Source organism: Gavialis gangeticus, unplaced genomic scaffold (assembly GCF_001723915.1).
Source record: "Gavialis gangeticus isolate Ggan-Ray unplaced genomic scaffold, GavGan_comp1, whole genome shotgun sequence".
NCBI lineage: Eukaryota > Metazoa > Chordata > Crocodylia > Gavialidae > Gavialis > Gavialis gangeticus.
Window position 1 is genome coordinate 31,997,391 of NW_017728996.1, and position 21,376 is coordinate 32,018,766.

Consider the following 21,376-nt stretch of genomic DNA (forward strand, 5'->3'; position numbering starts at 1 on the left):
TTAACCTTTTCAAGTCACATCAACTGTTTTTGTCTTTGTTTTTTTAAAAAAAAAGCAGTATGAGGATTACACATACAGTCATTACATCAGCCATGGTGCTTTAGTTCTTAATAAATTTAACAAAATTAATTCATATGGTATAAACAAAATTCCTTATTTTTGTTCCTCTTCCGAAACATATTCAGTAAAATTCATAATTAGACAATGGATAGTGTTTTCTTATCTCCAGTACCCAGGACACAACCAAGAAAAAATGCTGGGTAGCCTGTGATTGTTCTGCCCATGAAGTTTCATTGGGTATTTCTATGGCAAATGGTAAGGATAAAGCTTGCATACAAAAACTGAAATTTCTTTAAAAGTTCATACCCTCAGCTGTCAAAATAATGGCCTGAATTAATAATATCACACCTTTATTAGACACTTTAAGAGAACATTTGCCCTTTGCACTTGGTTCTGCACCCAGTGGGCTAAATGGCAGTTCTGCTATTGATTTTAATGTGAACAGTTCTGATGCACATACAGTTTCTGTAGAAACTACTTTGCTCACACTGGGCTTCTTCTGGATCATAAGAAAAGTAGTTCTCAACAGAATTTTACTTTTGTGATAAAGCTTAAATTAAGCCACAGATCTTTGTTAGGATCATTTTTTTCCCCCGCAGTAACAAAGTAAATGGCTCTGGATTAGTTAGGATAACGGTGAGTAGATGAGTGTGAACTGGGTTCTGGAGATGCACATTATATTTGGTTGACAAAGACAAAGCAAATGAAATGGAACAATTTAATACCTAACTAAATTTGCTTATATGCTGAGGTAACCTTAAATATCTTTGGTTTTCTTCATTTGCTGATAAAAAGTACTTTAATAAACAGCATTATGGATGTACTGTTTTGTAAATTTTTTCATCTCTCTGGCTAGTGAAGCTAAAACCCTCTAGCAGACAAATAGAATAGAAAACTCTACCCCTCTAATTAGCCATAACTTCTGTAGCAGGTCTTTGGCAGAAGTAGTTGAGGAAAGCATTCTCATTTGTAGGCATAAAAACGTATATCAGTACTTACAGCAAACAAATCTTTGGAGAAGAAAATAGTTACCCTTTGCATATCAGCCCTTTTTGAGTGAAACACTAAGAAATGAAACTAATCTGAAAAATGAAGTATGAAACTTCATACTATGGTTACACATTCTTACCTAGTTTCGGTGAATTAATACTTTTCTCTAACTAGGAACAGTATTTTGCTGTACATTAAACAATTTGCCTGATGCGACCAAAAATAAATCTTTGGTGAGAAGGTTTTTTTTCCTTCAGCAAGTAGATAAAAACTGTTCAAAAATATTTTATCTAATACTGTAATGTTGAAAAACTACATGCTGAAGAAAAGAAAAAATTTACACGTGAAAATCTTTGGAGATATCTGCTGGTAAGACGTTATTACAATTTTCTTTAAAGGCTTTTGTAACAATAAGGTAGTTAACAATTGTAGAAGCATACAGCTAATCTAGGTAATCAACTACTACAATCAATAGAAGCCCTATTGTTTTTGATTAGTAACTACTTATACAATAAAATGTATTCAGCTCTTCAAACCTATAGTTTTCAACTAGTTCAATTATTATTATTTTTTTTTGGAAAATATGCAGCTTTCTTTTTCCTACAGAAAATTCTTTGGTACAAGATTATTATTTTAAAGCCTTTAAATCAACAATATTATGAAAAGGTGAACACACACTGTCTGGTACAGAACTAGCAAACAGTTATAAGCTAAAGATCTACAGTAACTACAGGCCGATTCATGAAAATAAAAGCAGGTGACAAGGGCTTATAGATAACTTTTGATGCAAAGTAACCACCCAAAAGTCATTCAGACCACATCTAAGTTGAAATCTTTGCCCCACTGAAGTGGATGGGACTTTGATATGAACTTAAATGGAGCCAGGTTTTCACTCGAGATGTATTTCACAACTTTACATTTTTCAAATTTTGAAAACTGAAAACAAATGCCAAATTTTCTTTTCTTTTCCTTTCTCTTTTCCATTTAAATGAATGGGGGCAGGGAGAGAAACCTATACATGAACTACTTTATAACACCAGATGAAATCGGCCTCTCTCTCTCTCCTATTAAAAAAAAAAATATGATACCCTGTCAGTTTGCCCCACACTTCTGAGAGGCAGCTCAAAAGTAACAAACTGTTCCCTGAGTACAGGAAAAAAATAACACTAGAATAACTTTAAAAGGAGGTAGTATAAAACAGGAATTGTATGGGTACAAGGCAGTAGCAACATTCACCCTTTCACAGACTCTTCAACTAAAGCTCTGGCTATTTCACTGTCACTGGGCGCATCTACATGAGATGTTTACTGCACGGTAGCCTTATACCACTGCGCGGTAGTGTGCCGGTCAAAAACCGTGCTAATATGCTACTGTGCAGTAAGTGTCACAAAAAACCTGTGCACACTGGTGCTACTGCACAGTAACTGTAGCTACTGCTTATTTAGTTGGTACATCATTAAGCAAATACTAAACTAAATGCGCAGTAACTACTGTGCATTAATGAACATGTAGTTGCACCCACTGAGACCCAATTAAGAATTTTAGATTGGCATGTGGGTAAAGTCACTCCCTGAGCTAATTTTTTTCACTGATAGCATCCTAGAGGAGGCAACAAATAGGACTGCATTATAACAACAGCTCTGAGACGTGATGCAGTGCTACAATCACTTATTGGCACTCAAACACTAGGTAAAAATGAACTATGGATGCTAACCTGACAATACAATTTATCCATAAGTTCTAAGCAGCATTTAAGGCAACTTTTTGTACTCCGAAGCAACTTTATGAATATTAAGAAGGCATAAGGCAAAGCAGTAATTTTATAATATATAATGAAAGGCACCGTTGCTATGAAGTACTAGGGTACTGGAATATTTAGCATTACTGTCTATTGTGTGTATTCTTTTAGACATTTTTCACTTTGTTCCAAGCTGGCTGGAAAGCTGAATTCTAATTCATTTCACTAAGCTTTCTAGCATTTAATCTCCAATAAAGGGGCAATGTTATAATTTTGTAGGGAACCCAGCATATCCTAGGGCCCTATGAATGTAGTACACATCCTGAAAGCAATGGCTGGAATAAGATTGTATGGAAAAGGCACTGTCCTAGGCAGACTGGGGCTTTTGTGGCTATAACAATCAAAAGGCCCAAAAGGCATGTCCAGTTACTTTTTAAAAACTTGTTATGGGCATCTACTGTATCTTTTAAAGAATATACTCCATTAATCCCATACTGATGCATAACAGTCCCATTATTTTCCTCATTTAAATCTTAGGTCCATGGTGGTGATTCATATTTTATCCTCCCAGGTTCCCTCTTTTTAAAGTCAGAGCTTCAGCTAAACAGTCGTTCATCTACCTATACAACTCCTTTGATCACTCATGCACACGCATACAAATACACACACACACACAGCCAAAAAAGAAAAAAAAAACTACTAGGAAGTATCATCTGTCATGTAGCTGAAACCAACTATAAACAAAAATGAGGTAAAGCAGTTGTTCAGAGTTCACCACTTGGCAAACTGAGGTAGATAGTCAGCAAAGGGGCCAACAGCCTTCCCTTTGCTCCAGTGATAATTTTTTTACTCTGGTCAGAAATCTTTACTGTCCTTTCACATTGTTACCCATTGAACATTCAAAATGAGTGAGTTTAAAAAAATACAAACAAAACCAAAACACATTCACCAGAAATATGGGATCACCTGATGGGTTGTCAGGCTCCCCACAATAAACTTTGGCTCCCTGTTCATTGTCCTTCGAACAGACATACACAGCAAGGATGTCTGGCATGACTATCAGGATGAGTATGTCAATTTTGTGCCATGGACTGTTTCTGAAGAGATGAGGTAGGACTCTGATCAGTAGGTAATGGCACAGGAGGCTCTCTGCAGTTACTTAAGACAGGGTTCACATTCACACCTGAGTCACTGCCTACAAAAGAACCAGACGTGCGTGGGGTGGTACTTATAACAGAAGAAAGATGTATTTCGTCGTTGGACTCATGTGAGAATCTTCCAGAGTCTCCTGTTTCATGGCTTCCTTCACTGTTTGCTGAATGCTCTGTATCAGCTACAATACTGAATGGCACCTGGAAATTAGATTGCTGGCCTGGGGAATTGGGGGAGTCATCTTCACTGAGCAGCACAGTAGTGCCTGGCTGATATAAGCACACAGCTTGGACAAATCTTCTTTGAGGCTGGATAAAAACAAGGGGAGAAAGTGGTCACTCAACTTTGGTTACACGGAGACAATGAAGAACTTTTTGTTGAACTCCTTGCCCTATTTGGCTGAAGTATCTATAACAGCACTAGCCGGGAATAATAACCTGCAAATACCTTCTAAAGGGGAGGATAAAATGGTACAATCTCAAGTCTCTCTAATGTTTCCTCTCCAGTACTAGGTGAAATAGTCCCTTCTAGCTAACCACACATAACTGAGGTTGATTTTCATTGATGATCCTGTCTGATTTTTATAAATTACATTTGTGTATTCCACACCCCCATAGATCCTCTTTCATGTAACATTCACAGGGTGGCAGTAAATCTTTTGCTCAGAGATGCAATAGCAATATGCATGCCAACTTTGGACAAGCTTTAGCTTGAAGGGTAGGTACAAGAATATGAATTTATGGAGAATCCCATATTTCTTGACTATGAAAGAATATGCAAGTCACAATTCAATAAGCATAATGAGCTAGATCCTCAAGTATAAACTGGCATGGCTATGTGGATTTACATTAGCTGGGGCTCTGGTCTAGTGACTTGATTATTTTACACTCTCTTTTATCCCAAGAAGTATAGTCAGAGCACCATCAGAGGAGCTATTCATTCCTGACTTCGAGTCTTATCTCTAATTCTATTGTATTTACTTGAATGTGAGATTTCCCCCCCCAATCAGCATAAGGAAAAAAGCCCCTCATCTCAGATTCATGTACAAAATGGAGAAGGGGGCAGGTGGCTGCTGCAACTCTGACTCTGGCCCTGAGCAGCCTCCTGCCCCAGCTTCATTTCTCCTCTGCAGCTCTTGTTCAACCCCCACACTTCCTTTCTGGTTGGCTTGAATTGGGTTCCCTTTCTGGCATGGAGTACATGGAAACTGTCCCCTGCCCAGCCAATCAGTGCTGGGGCCCAGGGCAGAGGCAAGATCTGCTACCTGCATGCTCCTGCCCAAGGAAGTGGTGCCCATTGCAGGGGCACACGGATAGCAGATTTGGTTGTCCTGGGCCCTAGCACTGGCCCCGCGTTGCCTCCATGGAGACTGGCCAGGACGTGCACAGGTACAGCACCTGACTGGGTGGATGGGATGGGGTTGCAAGCAGGTGGGGAACAACATCCATGAGCAGGACAGGCGGGAAGGGCTGGGGCTGGCATTGGGATCGCGGGGCTGTGATAGCGCAGGGGCCAGGGCTTGAGGCAGAGCTGCAAAACACTTATGGCACCACCCTGCCTGTGAAACTGGCATTTGTCACAGGAACGTGCAGGCAGCGGATCATGGCTCTGCCCTGGGCCCCAGCCCTGTGCTGGCACTGTCCCACAGCCCCAGCCCCAGCCCCACCCTGTTCCCTGACGCTGCTCCCCGACTGCTTGTGGCCTCATCCCAACCACTTAGCTGAGCACACCCTTCTCATGCAGTTCCCGGGCCGGTCCCCATGGAGACCCCACCCACCTGCTCTGTCCAGCATCCCAGACAGTGGGTGAGGGTGCAGACAGGCCGGGGTGCCTGAGCAGTGGGGCTAGGGCCGGCAGCGGCAGTGAAGACTGGCAGTGGCAGCTGGAAGGAACCACCTCTGTGGGGGCTGCCAAGAAGCGAGTCTGGCTGCCACAACATCCCAACCCAGCTGCACACTGGGGGGTGGTAGGACCAGCCACATTCACCATGGCTCTAGCTGCCCCCCACACCTGGACCAACTGTGGGCTGGACAAAATCCTCTGGTAAGCCAGATCTGGCCTGCGGGCCATATTTCCCTATCCCTAGTCTAACAGTAAGGGGAAGGGTGCAAGAGGCAGAGAATGGTGAGTAGGGGGAGGGCAGCAAACAGAGCTGTGGCAAACCAAGGGTGAGGGGGTGCTAGTGGCGAGGGAGCAGGGCAGAAAGGCTGCAGGGGGAAGAAGTGGGGGACACAGAGGGCAAGGGGTCCCCTGAGCCCCCGTCCCTGGCAGCCACCTGATCCTCCCAGTCACTATTTTCCCTGCTGTAGCAGTGGGGAGGATGAATTTAAGATAACCCTCCAATAACTAGATTCTATATCTAGGAAATTTCAACAAATGTATAAATCAGGGTCTACTTAGATTCAAGTAACTACAGTAATTTCCCTCTGTACACAGAGATATTACTACTTATTTACCAACCATTTTCAGGATAGCGAGAGGATTATTTAAAACATCTATCGAGCACTTTGCAGCTACAATGTAGAAAATGTTTTACTCGTTCACAAAGTGCAACCAATTTTAGCTTAAGCAGAACAACTGCTTAACAGTACAGAGCAACACTGCACACCAGTTTAGGCCAGGAAATAAAAAATAAATCCTCCACTTGTATTTATAAGGAGATAAAACACCATCATCATGAAGGTTTAGAAATCATTCTGATAAAAGCTAACCTATTCCTAATGTGTTTAAATAACAAGTCTAACCCTCTTTTCTGGTAACAATATAAAATTATCCTAGGGCTTGCCTGTTCACACTCATTTGGGTAGGTTACCTCCTCCGCCTTCACCTTCTTTGAATCTTGGAAGAATAGCCACCTTTTCTTGTAGCTGGTCTTTGTGACAGGGCCATAACTGTTAATAATCAGATCAGTCCCCCCCTAAAACAGAGAAAGAGTATATTGTTTTATTAAACTATACTGGTAAGAGGTTTTTTTTTCAAAAGTACAGCTCACTGGTCACACATCCTGTTTATTCCCATTAGCAGCTCACGAATGACAAAGGGACTGAATCAAATCTGTCCACTCATTTGTTTTCTGTGGTCTAATAAGCACAAAATACCCAAGCATAATTCCTTTCCCTGTGCCTTCGATACCTGGAATTCCTCCATCCAAGCTGTACATCAGAAACATCAGAGCAACTGATATGTGGCAAGTTCAACCTACCCTTTTAACCTCCTATAATTTGTTCATCTGTCCATAACTTAACAGCTATATAAGTAATGCTGGTTAGGGTATTTAACTTAGTGGGACTTAGATTTGTTTAGAAACCCTCTCTCCCTGCCACTGGATGTCTACAATAGAACTCATGAGACACCTAGGCTGCAACCAGACAAGCACAGACATGTGATATGCGGCACCGCACCATATGCTGCACATGTAGGCATTCCCCTCACTGCTACTTTGCAGTGTGGGGGTGGGGTTCCTGACCCCAAGAGATCCTGGGGTCAAAGAAACCCACACCAAAGAAAACCGCTGCCCAAAACCACAGCCTGGCCAGCCAGAGCCATGCTCCAGCTGCTGACCAGGTTTCTTACCATGGTTGTAGCCCCAGAAGGCACCCCAGGTAAGGTTGCTGGAGCCAACACAGTTGCTGGCCCCAGCCTCCCCTACCACCTACCCCATCCAGGGTAACTTACCACACATAAGATGTGCTGCTGTTACCTGTCCCCAGGGAAACAAATGTCCACGCTTATCTGGACGTGTCCCTAAAGGGCACTTTAAGCTATAGACTCTCACCCTCACACACTGCTAAAGCCAGAATCTGGCACTCTTTAGCACACAGCATACGTATTCAGGCAGACTTTAGGCAGTTTAGCAATGCCACTGCATTGCAATAGTTGAGGTTGTCCCACTTCTGAATGCTGATTATTGTTATTGATTAACATATTTCAATGAAGGAAGAAGGTCACAAAGTCTGTCAATTGTTTCCATAGTAATATTTCTACCTTAGAAGCAAAATGAGGCTCACATTACCTTAGCATCAAGGAAGCTGTTCCCCACTATCATTGGCAGTAAGGATTCTTCATTCTCTGCAATTCCTTCAATACTCTTCCCTGCCTCATTAGCACTGGCTAACGAGATGCTGGTATGTGATAGCTGGTCCGTACCTTGCTGCACAGGTTTAGGAGCAGACGTTTTCCTGTGCAATATTAAGCAGGAATATAATAGGCCCATGGAAGAAATACATAAGATCAATTTACAATAACACCATATTCCCCTAGTAAATCATAATGTACAGGCTCTTACTTTATAATGAAAGAACATTTCCTATGATTAGTAACATTATCTAGGAAGAATAAACAGTTATGAGAACAGGGCTGTTCTGGTACCCAAGTATGGCTAAAAACAACCTTCTCTTAAACTGTGGGAAAAAATAGTCTAAGGGTCTCCTGGGCCAAACAGTCCACTGGAGCAGCATGGTTAAAGTGCATTAGTGTCTACAGCCAACTGCACAGGAAGGAGTGATGCAGTTAGTATTACATCTGACTGCCTTTGACACTCCAACACAAATCATTAGGTACCTACTTACAGTTGGGTTGCCTAGAGGCAGTCTTTGATATCAGTTTGGAATCATACTCAAACTTGCAACTCCAGAACTGTAGTGAGGCACTTTAACTACTCTGTCACTGCAGTCTGGCTCTACTGTGACAAAAGCATGAGATCATTTATGCTGAACTGGAACACTTCATAAAAAAGCAGAGTAACTTAAAAGTCCCCAAGCTCCAAACTTGCAGGCCTAATTCACACCGCAGTTAATGATATAGGCTGGACAGTGACCTCCACCTGCATAGCTGCAAAGCAACTGAAGCAAATATAACTGAAGTCCACTTCTGAGTTCTTTATATCTTGAGTTTGCAGAAGCTCCTCCCCAGGAATACTGTGGGGTTGAGTCTCTGTTGACTGGGACTGGGCAGGCTACAATGTAGTTCAGGGGGAGCTGCTGAAAAATATTGCAGAGACATCTCTGAATCATGGGGATTTCCATTTGAAAATATGATTACTAACTAGATTACTAACTCTTCAAGCAGCATGAACTCCCCTCTGTGCCTCCTACCCCCTCCATTACAGAAAGGAACTAGGTAAAGGAGGGGGAAAGAAAATACTCATCAATGGTATGACCGTGTGAAGTGAGGCTGAATACTCTGTGGTAGGAGAGTACACTCTCAGATGGAATGAGATGTCTCTGACTGCCTGGTTTCACAAAGGAGCAGTACTTTTAGAAAGTACTTACATCTTCCATAATGAAAACATACCTGGCTTTACTGCGGTAGATCAAAATCAGGATGCAGATAAGAATACAGGTCAGGGCTATACACACTCCAACAACAATACCAGTCATTGATTTCTGGTCCAAGTGATAATAGCCAGAATAAGCTGCAGTATAAAGAGTCACACGGCACTTAGACTTAGTCACCCCTTATGTATATCTGAGAATAAATGCAGTTACAGCCACAGTAATATTGACATTTTCCCTTTAAATACTCTTTTGCAGACCTTTGCTATTATACATTTTTACATTTCTGTTGGAACAAACACTTTGAATATTAGGCTTATGAAATTCAAGCTTTTTAACCTGGGTAGTTTCATTAACTTGTTTTTAATTTGGTTATCATACACATATTAGACTAAGTCCTAAGGCCTAACTATTTTTATTCAGTGTTTTCTCTGGGAAACCTGTCACTGACTTTCAGGGGCAGGAGAGAACTGATTGAGATCCTCTATTTTCTGTCTCACTAAAGGCAAAATATCAAAAAGGTTAGCAAAAACAGACATCTCTGAAAAATTACCAGCTTTTTCATTTTAATAGTTTTAGAATAATCTACTAAATGTATATTAACTCATCCAGGTAAATGTCTACTCAGTGACAGAAGAAGGCAACTTTGTAGTTCTGTTCATGTATTGAGAAGTTACTGAAACAGTCTTCATCTGTAACGCATCTAGGCCGGTTTCCAGTGGGAGAACCGTAAGAGGAATACCATCCTAGGCAAAGACAAGTGAAGGTAGGCAATGACTCATAGGTCCAAAGAACTGGGATCCAGATTCCATTTCCACGCAGCTGCTTAGGAAGCCATCTTGCTCCTGAGATATTCTCTTATTCTAATGGACTCCATCACATTAATGTGTCATGTTAAATAAAAGTCATCCCTGACTAGCAAAGTACAGGTAAATATGCGATAATTATGCAAGGCTAAACAAATGGCATTCAGGACAAGGATAATTTCAACTGTACACTGTCTTTGAACTGAGAAAAACTGAAACCAGAAACTGTATGGACTGGGGCACAAAATTCCGAAGTTTCTCTAAGTGGAAAGGCTGCCTCACACCAAAAGCCTGAGCTGGTCCACGAAACAGTCATTGGATGACACCAGTCACAGATCTTTTCTTTGGTAGCTGATAATATTCTAATATTAAAGCCTTAGTCTGTCTGTCCATAGTGCTTTATTTGCACTCTGATTGGTTGTCTGAAACAACCAATCAGAGTGCTCCAACAGCGTTCCGGACAGGAGGTAGCGGCACACCACCATGACAGCAGGGACAGAGAGGGGGGTGGGGGGGTGAAGCCAGCAGCACTGACCTCATGTCTCACCCCCCTCACCCTCCGCCAGTGGCACAGAGTACTGGCTGAGGGGACAGTAAGGCAAGGTTCCCACCCTTGTTCTGGGAGACGGCGGCGGCACAGGGGGGTGGGTGGCAGCGCTCTGTTCCTGCTGCCCCACCCCCATCATTTCTGATGGGCAATTGGCTAGTATTAACATAAACACTATTACTGACCTGTGGCATCTGCTGAATCTAAACGTTTAGGTCTCTGATTGGACTCTGATGTCTCCTTTGGCAGGACAGCAAGTTCCACTGCATTTGAAAAAGGTCCTTCTCCCACCTCATTGGATGCTGCTATTTTAACAAGGTAGACATTACCAGCCACAAGATTCTCCAGCAAAGCCATAGTTATTGCTCCTATTAAAAGATTTTATTAAAAATAAATATCAGTTAGGCAAATAATGTAGAAACTTACTGAAATCTAGATATAAGAAGAGATTTTGTTCCTTTGAATCTTGTTTGGAAAAGGGAGCACAGCATTCATATTCTTATTAACAATTAATAGCATACAAGTACTTTCCCACCAGCTTCTTTCAAATCAATTGCATCAGTAAAATAACTATGCTGTTTACTGCACAAGCATGGTAAGTCTGCAACTTTTGATCCACTTAAAGAGAGCTTGGAAATGGGAAGGGGGAAGAGGAAGATACTTCACACTGCAAATCAGCAACAAATTATAGTGGTCTTTCAAACTCTGCTCCTGTTGGCCCCAGATCAGTAAAAATAAAGGTTTTCTTCAATGTGACAGAATGGCTAAATATCCTCAGCATCACTTAATATATATCTGTGAAGCCTGAGGAAGAACTTAATCTTTTTAACATCTGGGAATCTTCCACCTAAGGCTAGCATGGAAGTAAATTAGTGACAGGCATTACCTATGACTAGCTCTTCTCAACAAAATTAACATACTGAAAAAAATCTTACTATTAAAAATTTCCTGCCAAAGAACTTCCCAACTTTCCCTCTGTATTCCCCTCAAATTTGTATCACAAGTCTACTTTATTTATACTTTAACTAGGAACAGACAAACAATATTCCACTACTGAGGTTTCCATGAAGATAAGCCATTTTTAAAAATGGCTCTCATCCCCCATATTCTCAACAGGGCTGTGTCTGTCTCCTGAAGAAGCATTCATCATCCTTGAGGTAAACATGGCTTCACAATCAGTGAAGACAATGAGTTGTGACAACCATTTTACAAGAGGACTATTTTTTCCAAGTTTCTTGAGGGGGAACAAGAAAACTTTTGGTCATAGGTGACTGGTAAGGAGGGTGTGTGTGTGTGGGGCGGGAGGGGCACATGTCCCCCGACAGTGCCACCCACACCAGCAGTGGCTTATGCAGGTGCTTGCCAGCCCTGTCCCCAACACTGGCTTCTGTGGGTACCCCACCAGGCTCAGGAGGCACCAGTTGCCCATGCTTTTGCTTATGAAAAAGAACAGCATAGAATCTGATTAAACCTAGAAATTTCTTTGCAACAGTTATCTCCTGCCTTACCCCACTCTGTAATTCTTCATTTCCTGGGTTTATGACACTTGTTTGTAGGATAACTGCAAGTCATGTAGGTTATTCGCCCTAAATTACTAGCATGTGTTCTTAATGCCATCCTAACAGTTTTTTGGGGAAGAAAGTAGAAACATTATGGATGCAGCTCTTCTACATGCACTTTTATGTCAAAAAATGGCTTTGTAGCTTCAGCACCTTCTTCAGGTGTGTCCAAAATTATGACTGCAGACCATGTAGACACAAGGACTAGCTACATAACAGTTATCTGAGGTTCCAATGGTAGCGAGAGGCAATGTGAAAAACCAGAAAACTTGATGTTTGGATGGCACACTAAGCTCACAGAGGGGGAAAAACAGCTTACAGTGTTTATAAATAAAACCTGGACAAATTAGATCTATAGTCAATGAAAGACAAACAAAGGACCCGCAATGCCATACTCATAAAAGCACTTTTATGAGCCATACAGTATTCAAGAGACCTGCTGGACTGCCCTAAAAAAAAAACTCCACTACCATCGCTACAGTGGAACTAAAATTAAATCAGGTGCCACTGGATTTATGGAGCGTTTGAGTTTATTTGAACCAGCTGAGCTGTGAAGCAGTACAGAGAGCTCCTCTCTCCTCTTTACCAGTTTTAAGTGTTTACCCACCACAAAGCAGCAAATGATTTTCATCCAAATATCACACCAGAACTATCAAGGTATTTCCACGAATGTCCGTAGCACTTTGTTTTTGTTGCTCATACATAGGGACTTACTGAATTCACAGTAGAAGTGGGCTGTACAGCAACTCCTTCAATCTTGCAGGTTCCCCTACTCCCCCCTTCCCTGTTGCTGCCTGGCTGAGAGGCCCTGGTGGCCTTGTTGATTGTTGCTGACTGGCTGGGAGGCAAAAACAGCACCATTTTAAACACAGGGTTTTTGCCTCCCTTCTTATCAGGAGTGAGTGACAGGGTCCCTCTGCCAATCAGCAGTCGGGAGGTGCACAGGGAAACCTGCAAAATTAAAGGAGCTGCCTCCCAGCCCACTTCCACTGTGAATTCAGTAGGTCCCTCCTCATACAGGATGTTTTGTTATTTCTATTTCTGTTGAAGGGAATATCATTGCTTTTCCAACCCTAGAACTAATAGTTACAGTTTACCTTCTTTGTGTAGCACTTGCCATTCTCCAGCAATCCAAGCCTTTCTGGATGCATAGAGGATAGTATAGCGAGTAACAACAGTTTCAGGACCATCAGGGGGCTTCCAGGAAACCAAAGCAGTGTCATCTTCTATCAAAGTCACCTTCACTCCAACTGGAGGGCCAGATGGAGCTGCAAGAACAGAAACACTATTATTATGGTTATTAATTCACATACACTGAAGCTATTTTACAAAAAAAAAATTGCAAATCCTAATGTCACTCTTAATGGCTACAGTTAACTCCCAAGTAAACAGCTGGGAAAACACACACTGGTGTCCTCAAAAGATACTTTCTTTTCCACTCCAATTTGAGTTTACCATTTTATGGAATCATATTTGGATCACTGAAACCAAATTACTAAAACCATTATTTTTGTTTCAAGTCCAATGTAAACTGTTATTTATAAACAGATCAGTAATTCCCATTAATTTGAGCATCCCAGACACTGCAACACTTAGGACATGAAACTGAATTCATTATAGATGTTCATAGCCCAAGCTGCAAGAAATGTGAATCGAGAAATAAGCTGCTAAAGCAATAAAAAGGAAACTGGATTTTTAACATCTCTGCAGTTTTTATAAATTTAAGTTTTGGGTATACAGACAAAAGATTTTTTTATGTATGGCTTAAAAATGACAGTGTCCCTTTAGCATGCTATTTTTAAGTTCTTATTAATGGTGTTATAATTTAAATGTCATTTGCAGAGGAAGCAAGTTTTATTTTGTGCACCATTAGCTACAGCTTCTCTGTCAAAATGTATATGCAAATTCACCGTTCTAAAGGTAAGTGGCTTATCCTTCTCATTGCTTTTCTGTACCTCCTCACTAAAGACAAACAAATATCAAAATAACTTGGGAAAGTATTAAAAACAAAATTCCACACACCACTTAAGAAAATAATAGTAGTAGAAATAGTAGTAGTAATAATAATAGAGTGCAACAAACATGAAAACCGTTTTTAAAACAGCATCAGAACTGACTCTTTCCTAATGTTCTTACCTTCTGGAAGTGTGGTATGGTAAACTACAGGACTCCAGGGACTAGATAGCTGATCCACATGCAATCGAACTGCGAACTCATACATTGTTTTTGGCTCTAGACCTTGGACCAGCATGTGAGTTTCTGATCTATAAAGATGAATAAAAAACCCATTTATGTAAAAACATGGTTGATTAGCTCACCCAGATGAACCTCTGGGATGACTAAGTGTGCCAATGACTGATGCTTATCAGTTCAACCCTGCCAGGATAGGAACATGTCTGAAGGCCAGCTAGTACACAGTGTCCCCACCCCATCGAGTTGGAGAGGTAACCTCTAGAGAGAATCCCCTCCCCCTAGGCACTTCTCAGTGATGTGTGGACCGTCCTCACAGAAAACAACTCCTGCCACACAATGGGCTCTAATTCCTACTCTGCTGTACAGGTTGCTTAACATAATGCTACAATACCTCTGTGCACTTAGAAATACCCTAAAATCTACAGAATAGCAGAATCAGTCCTTAAACCTAAGGAACCCTGGCTTCCAATCCTGTGATCAGATAAAATGACCATGTATTATCCTTGCCCAGTTAATCTATGAATGAAACATCCCTTTCACTCCTTTATACACTTCCAAGTCTCTCTCTTCTTCAGATGGAGAACACCTTAAACTTTACATGATTCAAAAGCACAAATTCATCGCACTGATCTGGCTATACCACAGAACAGGGCTGTCCAACTTCTATGTGGCTGGGAAGCTACATGCCTTGTGAGCTGAGCAGTGAGGGCTGCATGTCATGCAGGCCACACCAGCATAAACAATAGGATGTCTGAGCCACACACCACACATGCGCCCCCCCTACCTCTAGGCCCCCACTCATCTCTCTGGCTGTGACACCCTCACTACACCACGCTGCACATGCGCCCAAGGCCACATACTACCCCAGTACCACAGGGCATGCGGTGCCACCCTGCACACTAAGGTAGGGGAGGGAATTGGAAGCCAGAGGAAGGAGAGGAAGCCTGGAGACCCTGGCTGCTGCTGAAGCAGCCAGAGCAATGGGAGCACCAGTCCTGAGGGAACCAAGGGGCTCCAAATTAACCTCTCACGGGCTGCATGTGGCACCCAGACTGCCAGTTGGACAGCCCTGTCATAGAGCAGAGCTAGAACTGGATGCCCTGTCCTCTGTGATGGCAGAATGTAGTGAGGTAATCCTGAGCGTCAAAGATGAAGAGCTAAAGCAGTCTAACAGCACCTCCTGATAACCTACAAGTCAGAACAGGCAGCAGCACTGTCCCAACAGGTGGAGATAAGGTTCCAGTAAGTGGTAATTAAAAGATGCAGGAAGATGGGAAAGAGAAAAGAAAGCAAAGAGGAGGCACTTGGGAATGAGGAACTAAGAATAATTAGCCAAATTGTACATACGTTTGAAGGTAGAGGACCAGAGATGCATTCTGCAGCCCCACGGGGTTACAACGGATGGTGTAATTAACGACTTGTGCAGATGTGAACGCAGGTTTTCCCCAGTGGAGGAAGACAGAAGATGAAGTGTTAGCTTTGGCATACAGGTGGTGGGGTGGTGGTGGTGGTGGTACCATACGATCACGGACAGCTATTTAAACACAAAAGAAACAAGATTTATTTAATGAATGAAGTATAAATGTTGGCAGGATTAAGAAATAGGTCTGAATTGGTAAGACTGGATCCAGATCTGGCCTTTTGCAAGGTTAGATGCTGTTCAGAGCTAGGAATCTGGTTCAGGCTATTAAAGATCTCTAGGGAAAGAAATAAAACAGCCAAAAACAGGTGATTATTCCTCAGACCTCTCTGTTTAATTAAAGCTGGGGAACTCATCAAACAGGAAAACTGGAAATGTATACAATGGGGTATGTGGGCTGTACAGTGTTGCAGAGACAAAGGGAGAAAGTGCTGTTTGCTGGTTCTCTCACTCATTCTTCCTGGTTGCAGTTCATATTCTACAGAAACCTGTCTCAGATTTGGTGTAGGGGGTGGGAGTTTACAGCTGTCACAGATGTGGTCTTTTTGGTCTCCAGATTTTTAATAATAAATTTATATTTTGTTTGATTAAAAACCCCAAGCAAGTAGAATTAAACTGTTTTTGAACTGCTCAGTTCTTGTAAAATTGGGGAAGTGACATTAACACTTACAGACACATCCTGGAGTACTGACTGTTTGGTCTGCCTGGTAACCTTCTTCCAGGCTGTTATAAGCCAACAGCCGTACATGGTACTTTCTTCTAGGATCTGCAGAGAGGAACACAGAACAAGTCATTAAACTGCTGGTAAAGAATGAAGATTTTCAAATATCTACAAAAAGACTAAGAAAATTGCTGAAGTCAGCTCAATCCTAATACCACTTTTGTTCAAAACTTGTTTGCTGGAACCCAGAAGGGACTCACATTCTTGCTCCCAATAGCTTAAATCAGAGTTTTGTCACAAGACTTAATGAAAGCATAATCAATAATAAATTGGTTTTTAAAGCAATTTCTTACCTTTGCAGCTGTAATGCTGAATTAATTTAGCACTATTGAAATAAACACCCTGAAAAAAGACTTTGATTACAAAAACTTTGACTATAAAGAGCACAGCCTGGATTCCAAAGATACCAGGAATTGTTTCTGGAGAAGTTGGATAGATTGAGGGGGCAAAAACAAAAGCAAAAAAATAGGACTGGGTTCAACCAAGAAGTAGGCAGAATTGATGTGGTCCTGGCCCTCCAGAAGTTTTGCAGTGAATGATTGTTGAAACTTCTTCTGACTTAGAACATTAACTTTTAGGCATTTTCTTAAAACCTGATCTTAACCTGTTTCAGTAGTCAGTGATTATTTGACTTCTTTGAAGCAGACATATTTTCAGAAATTTCATTTTCTCGTAAACAACGTCTTGTCATTTTCAGTAAGTAAAAAAAATAAATAAGAGTACTCTTCTATGGGATATGTTGTTTCTCTCGTGAAGTTCAGAGGAGTTCCTTCTGCAGGTTTGAGAACAGCTGCAACAAACATGTTACTAACTCTACAGTTGCAATTTTGCTGTTGTTTTTTGATGAGCTTGCTTGTAGGGCCCCTGGAAGGGATGGCCCCAGAGCACTGAGTAAGTGTGTGATGGCCCTATGCTTCAACATAGTGAGAGGAAATGTGCAACTATGCCTCACTAAAACTATCGATACCTGAGAGTTTTTAAAGGCAAAGGGAAGGAAGCTACACAGCTCCCATCAGAAGGCCTTGCTTTGGGAAATCTCTGCCAAAGACTACAAATGGAAAAAAAAGAGGGAAATATATATATATATATCCTTCTGTTTTACCAAAACTTAGATGTAGTTTGCAATAATTGCAGATACCAATTTTTCAGATCAAAATGTGATTTTCATGTTGGTGTGCCTCATAATATCTCTTCTTTGTTCTTGATGGAATTCTTCTAGTGCTGCACTGGGAGAAATGTTTGGTTATTTCCTTTTTTACTACCTACATACATAGGATATTTTGCCTTCCACAAAAATTTTAAAAGTTAAAATGGAAGTCACAAAAGTGTGTTGCCTTCTCTCAGCCTTTTTCCTGTCCTAAAATGTTTGCAGCTTTGATTTCATTCTTTCCCAAATTAACCTTCCTTCTTTTCTGCTTGATCTGTGATTTAATGTAATCTCTTGAATCCAATCAAGACGCACATACTTTAGTGATGGTTCTGAAGGCAAACAGGACTTGAGCTTCAGTTGGATCATTAGCTCCCTCTGCTGTGTCTGCATTCCTAGTACCATCTTAAACAAATCTCCTTTACATTTAAAAAAAACAAACCCCAAATTCCCCCAAACCCAGGAAGTTATCTTTCTGGGAGAGTTGCAAAGTACATTTACAGAATGTTTTCATGCTTGTTTTGAATGGGGCTGTGGCAGGGTAGCACCAGGGTACCCACAAACATTTTTTTTTGCCACCATCCTATTTTGGGACCATCTGCCCCACACTCACCTGCCATGCCTTGCTGTCTCCATGAATATTTAGACTGCAGGAGCCTATCCTCATGTAAGTGGTGCAAACTACCCTCATGGCCCTGGCCTTATGGGCCACTACATATGGCTCCTGCCTTCCCTCCACCATGTCCTATGCCTCATAGATGTCACATTCAGTTAATCCAGCTCACACCCCACAACTGGGCCATGCTTTGCTGTTACCTTCCAATTACTCTCGTCACATCATGTTTGTCACATACAGTATATTATACCATCTTAGCTGAGTCTAACCCTGTCACATCCAGGATACTCCATTGTCTTAGCTGGTTCTAGCCCATACCAGGCCCCCTCATCACAGGTTCTCTACTTCCCACTGGCCTGGCTCTGCTTACTCTGGCCCTCTCCCTTTCACAGTGGCCTGGCCCTGCTTACCTCAGGCCCTCTTCCCTTCATGGTGGACTGGCTTAGTTTGCTCAGGCCTCTCTCCAGACCTGGCTCTGGTTAGCTCAGGCCTAAATCCACTGCCCCAGACCTGACTCTGGTGTGCTTAGGCCTCTCTCCAGACCAGGTCCCAGTTTGCTCAGGCATCTCTCCAGGCCTGGCCCTGTCTAGCTCAGGCCTCTTCACTTCTCCTTGGGGCCTCTGGACCCTCATGGCCCAAATGGTCTCACTCTAGCCCCTCACTTTTCTGTCAGGATGTGCTCCCTTAGCTTTTCCCCTCCATGGGGTAACCAACAAGGCAGTGAGGTCTGAGGCTTTCCAGCACTCCATACTCGCCTTTCACTGGGGAGGCTTGGTGTGGCATTTCCTAAACACTGCCCCGCCACAAACAGCCCCACCACACCGTCCAACCCCAGTAGAGTGTATGTCGCAGAGCACTTAGGTTCCCTGCTCCTTTTAAAGAGGGGAAACTGCTAGGGAAAGAGCCCTAGCAGTGAGTGAGGAGCCCCAGCTGCTGGTTGCCAGGGCAACCAGAGTTAACTAGTGACCCACGCATGCCAGCAGTCAGCTGACCGGAAGGGGCAGGGCCTGGCTCACATTTAAACCCCAGGGCTGAGGCCAGCAGCCAAGGGGGAAGGAGCTCTCCCAGAGCAAACAAAGGGGGGAGGCCTGAATGCAGGTACAGCCTCTGATGTGGGTGAGAGATGGAGCACCTCGGCGCAGCTTGAATGAGGTTATAGCCGGGCAGCTGGAATTTATGTTATAGCCCAGGGGCTTGTGTTTTGTTTACTGTTTAAGACCAGTGGTTTGGGTGAGGCTATTAGGGGATGGAGGAGGCCTCATAGGGGACCCATGGCAGCATGGGGGCCCCTGCACCAGAGAGGGCACAGCATTTGGGGTGCACCGACCCCAGCGCCAGAGAGGGTGCAGTGCGAGACAGGGCCGCAGAGAGCCCAGGGAGGACAAGGAGGCCTAACTGTAACAAGGCCCAGACCAAACAACATTGGTTCCATCTGCGAGGCTTGAGGCGTGGTAAAGGGATGGTTGGAGCTACGCATAGCCCATAAGACTAGGGAACCCCGAAGCACCCATTGTAGAACAGGACCCACAAGGGGTCCAGGAGCCCACAGGGTCAGAGAGTATAACAAGACCATGTCCAAGACGATGAAAAGGCAGCCTCCTTAATATATACTTTACCATCAAAGATGTGGCGGACGAGAATCGAGGGTGCCCTTTGGGCCAACTTGGCATGGGAAGGGGGCCTTGGAGATCACAGCCCTCCTGTAGGACCCCGTGCTGTGACAGTGTAGTTTTCAGTCTTACCCAGCACCCATCATCAGGCCACGCTGACCTCACTGTACTTTCTCTTAGGCCTCCTCTGGGGATGTACCCTTCCCCCTTGCACTGGTGTTCTTAAGCTCTCAAGTCCCGACTCCAGCTCCCAGTCTTCCTGGCCCAAATCCTCTCTTGGACCCTTGTTCGTTAGCTCCACTCCTCGGGTGACTCTACAGGTCACCTCCATGCAGGCTCTGATGACTCTGGCATCCTACCTCTCACCAATGGCTGCTTATCCACGGATCTCTGCCTATCTCTAGCCAGCCAAGGTGCCAGGACCTCTGCAATACTGGCCACCTGTCATGGTGGTTATTCCCTTCAACCCTTTAGTGGGCCGTGCCCCCACTAAGCTAGTTGAGGTCTCTGACACCAGCACACATGGCCCTCTGCCCTCTTTCATCCTGGGCTCTCCTCTCCGAGCCTCTTCAAGTTGCTCACTCCTTACTGGGCTTGGAACCCCACTATGATCTTATTTTCTCTACCCCTCGGGTACACTCTAGCCAGGTGCTCCACTTCCTGTGCCCTGGTTCTAATTCTCAGGGCCCACTCGTCACCTTTGGTGGCCTGACCTAGCCTAGCTCCTAGCCCAGCTCTCCCAAGGCCACTGGTCTCAGCTTCTCTGCCAGGCTGGGGCACTCCTCCCCTGGGTCCCTAGGAACTTCTGCCTCCCCAATAGTTCCTACGCTGTCCTCCAATTATACCGATGACATTCCAGAGTTGTGCTCCTCTCCTGCATGAGTGCTGCTCTCCCAGCTACTGTATTGTTGCCCCCATATTACAGCACTCAGCCTGGGCTTATGCCCTGACTCAGCCCAGGCTCAGGCCAGCCAGTCGCCCTCTGGGCAGTCATGTGAGGCTTCCTGAATCACCCCAGCTGCCACTTTCTCAATCTGCTGGGTCAGCACACCTGCTGAGGCTTCCCTGCTCTGGCTGGCTCCCTTGAAGTAGCAGGCATGTCCAGTGCCCTGCCACAGGAAAACTTCTGGGAAAGTATTGCTCCAAATGTATATTTTGTTTTTAAAACAATGTTTAATCAGATCTAATACAACGGTCTGGGGGCTTTTAATATGTAAATGAAACAGTTATTTTAAACATTTCTTTACTGCATTTGACACTTAGCCTTTGAATCAGATCAGTGCAAAAGAACAAGTAAAAGTGAAAGCATACAGCCTATTTTCATTGTCCAGGCAGAATATAGTGCAACAATGAAATTGCAAAAACTAAATCATATTTTAAAATGTTACTAGTATTTAATGATCTAAGTGCTGCTATTAGCACAAAAGGTTGCTTCAATTTTTTTTAACCAAATAAACTGATGAAGTGAAATGCTACTTCAGATATCACTTTTTCAGATCTCAAAAATAAATCATAAATGAAGAAAACAGCTGAGCATTTGAAAA

The 21,376-nt window shown here is 43.1% G+C and overlaps 1 protein-coding gene across 1 annotated transcript in view; it reads right to left on the reverse strand.

The window, feature by feature from the left end:
- Window positions 1–1,320: 1,320 nt before the first annotated feature.
- PRTG (protogenin) overlaps window positions 1,321–21,376 on the reverse strand; it is a 160,337-nt gene continuing 140,281 nt past the window's right edge. The window contains exons 11-19 of the mRNA XM_019504261.1: window positions 16,409–16,504; window positions 15,666–15,852; window positions 14,262–14,389; window positions 13,223–13,393; window positions 10,752–10,934; window positions 9,233–9,353; window positions 7,953–8,118; window positions 6,753–6,857; window positions 1,321–4,248 (exon numbers count right to left, since the gene is read on the reverse strand). Coding sequence (XP_019359806.1) covers window positions 3,862–4,248; window positions 6,753–6,857; window positions 7,953–8,118; window positions 9,233–9,353; window positions 10,752–10,934; window positions 13,223–13,393; window positions 14,262–14,389; window positions 15,666–15,852; window positions 16,409–16,504 — 1,544 coding nt within the window. The 3' untranslated portion in view covers window positions 1,321–3,861. The remainder of the gene's footprint in view (window positions 4,249–6,752; window positions 6,858–7,952; window positions 8,119–9,232; window positions 9,354–10,751; window positions 10,935–13,222; window positions 13,394–14,261; window positions 14,390–15,665; window positions 15,853–16,408; window positions 16,505–21,376) is intronic.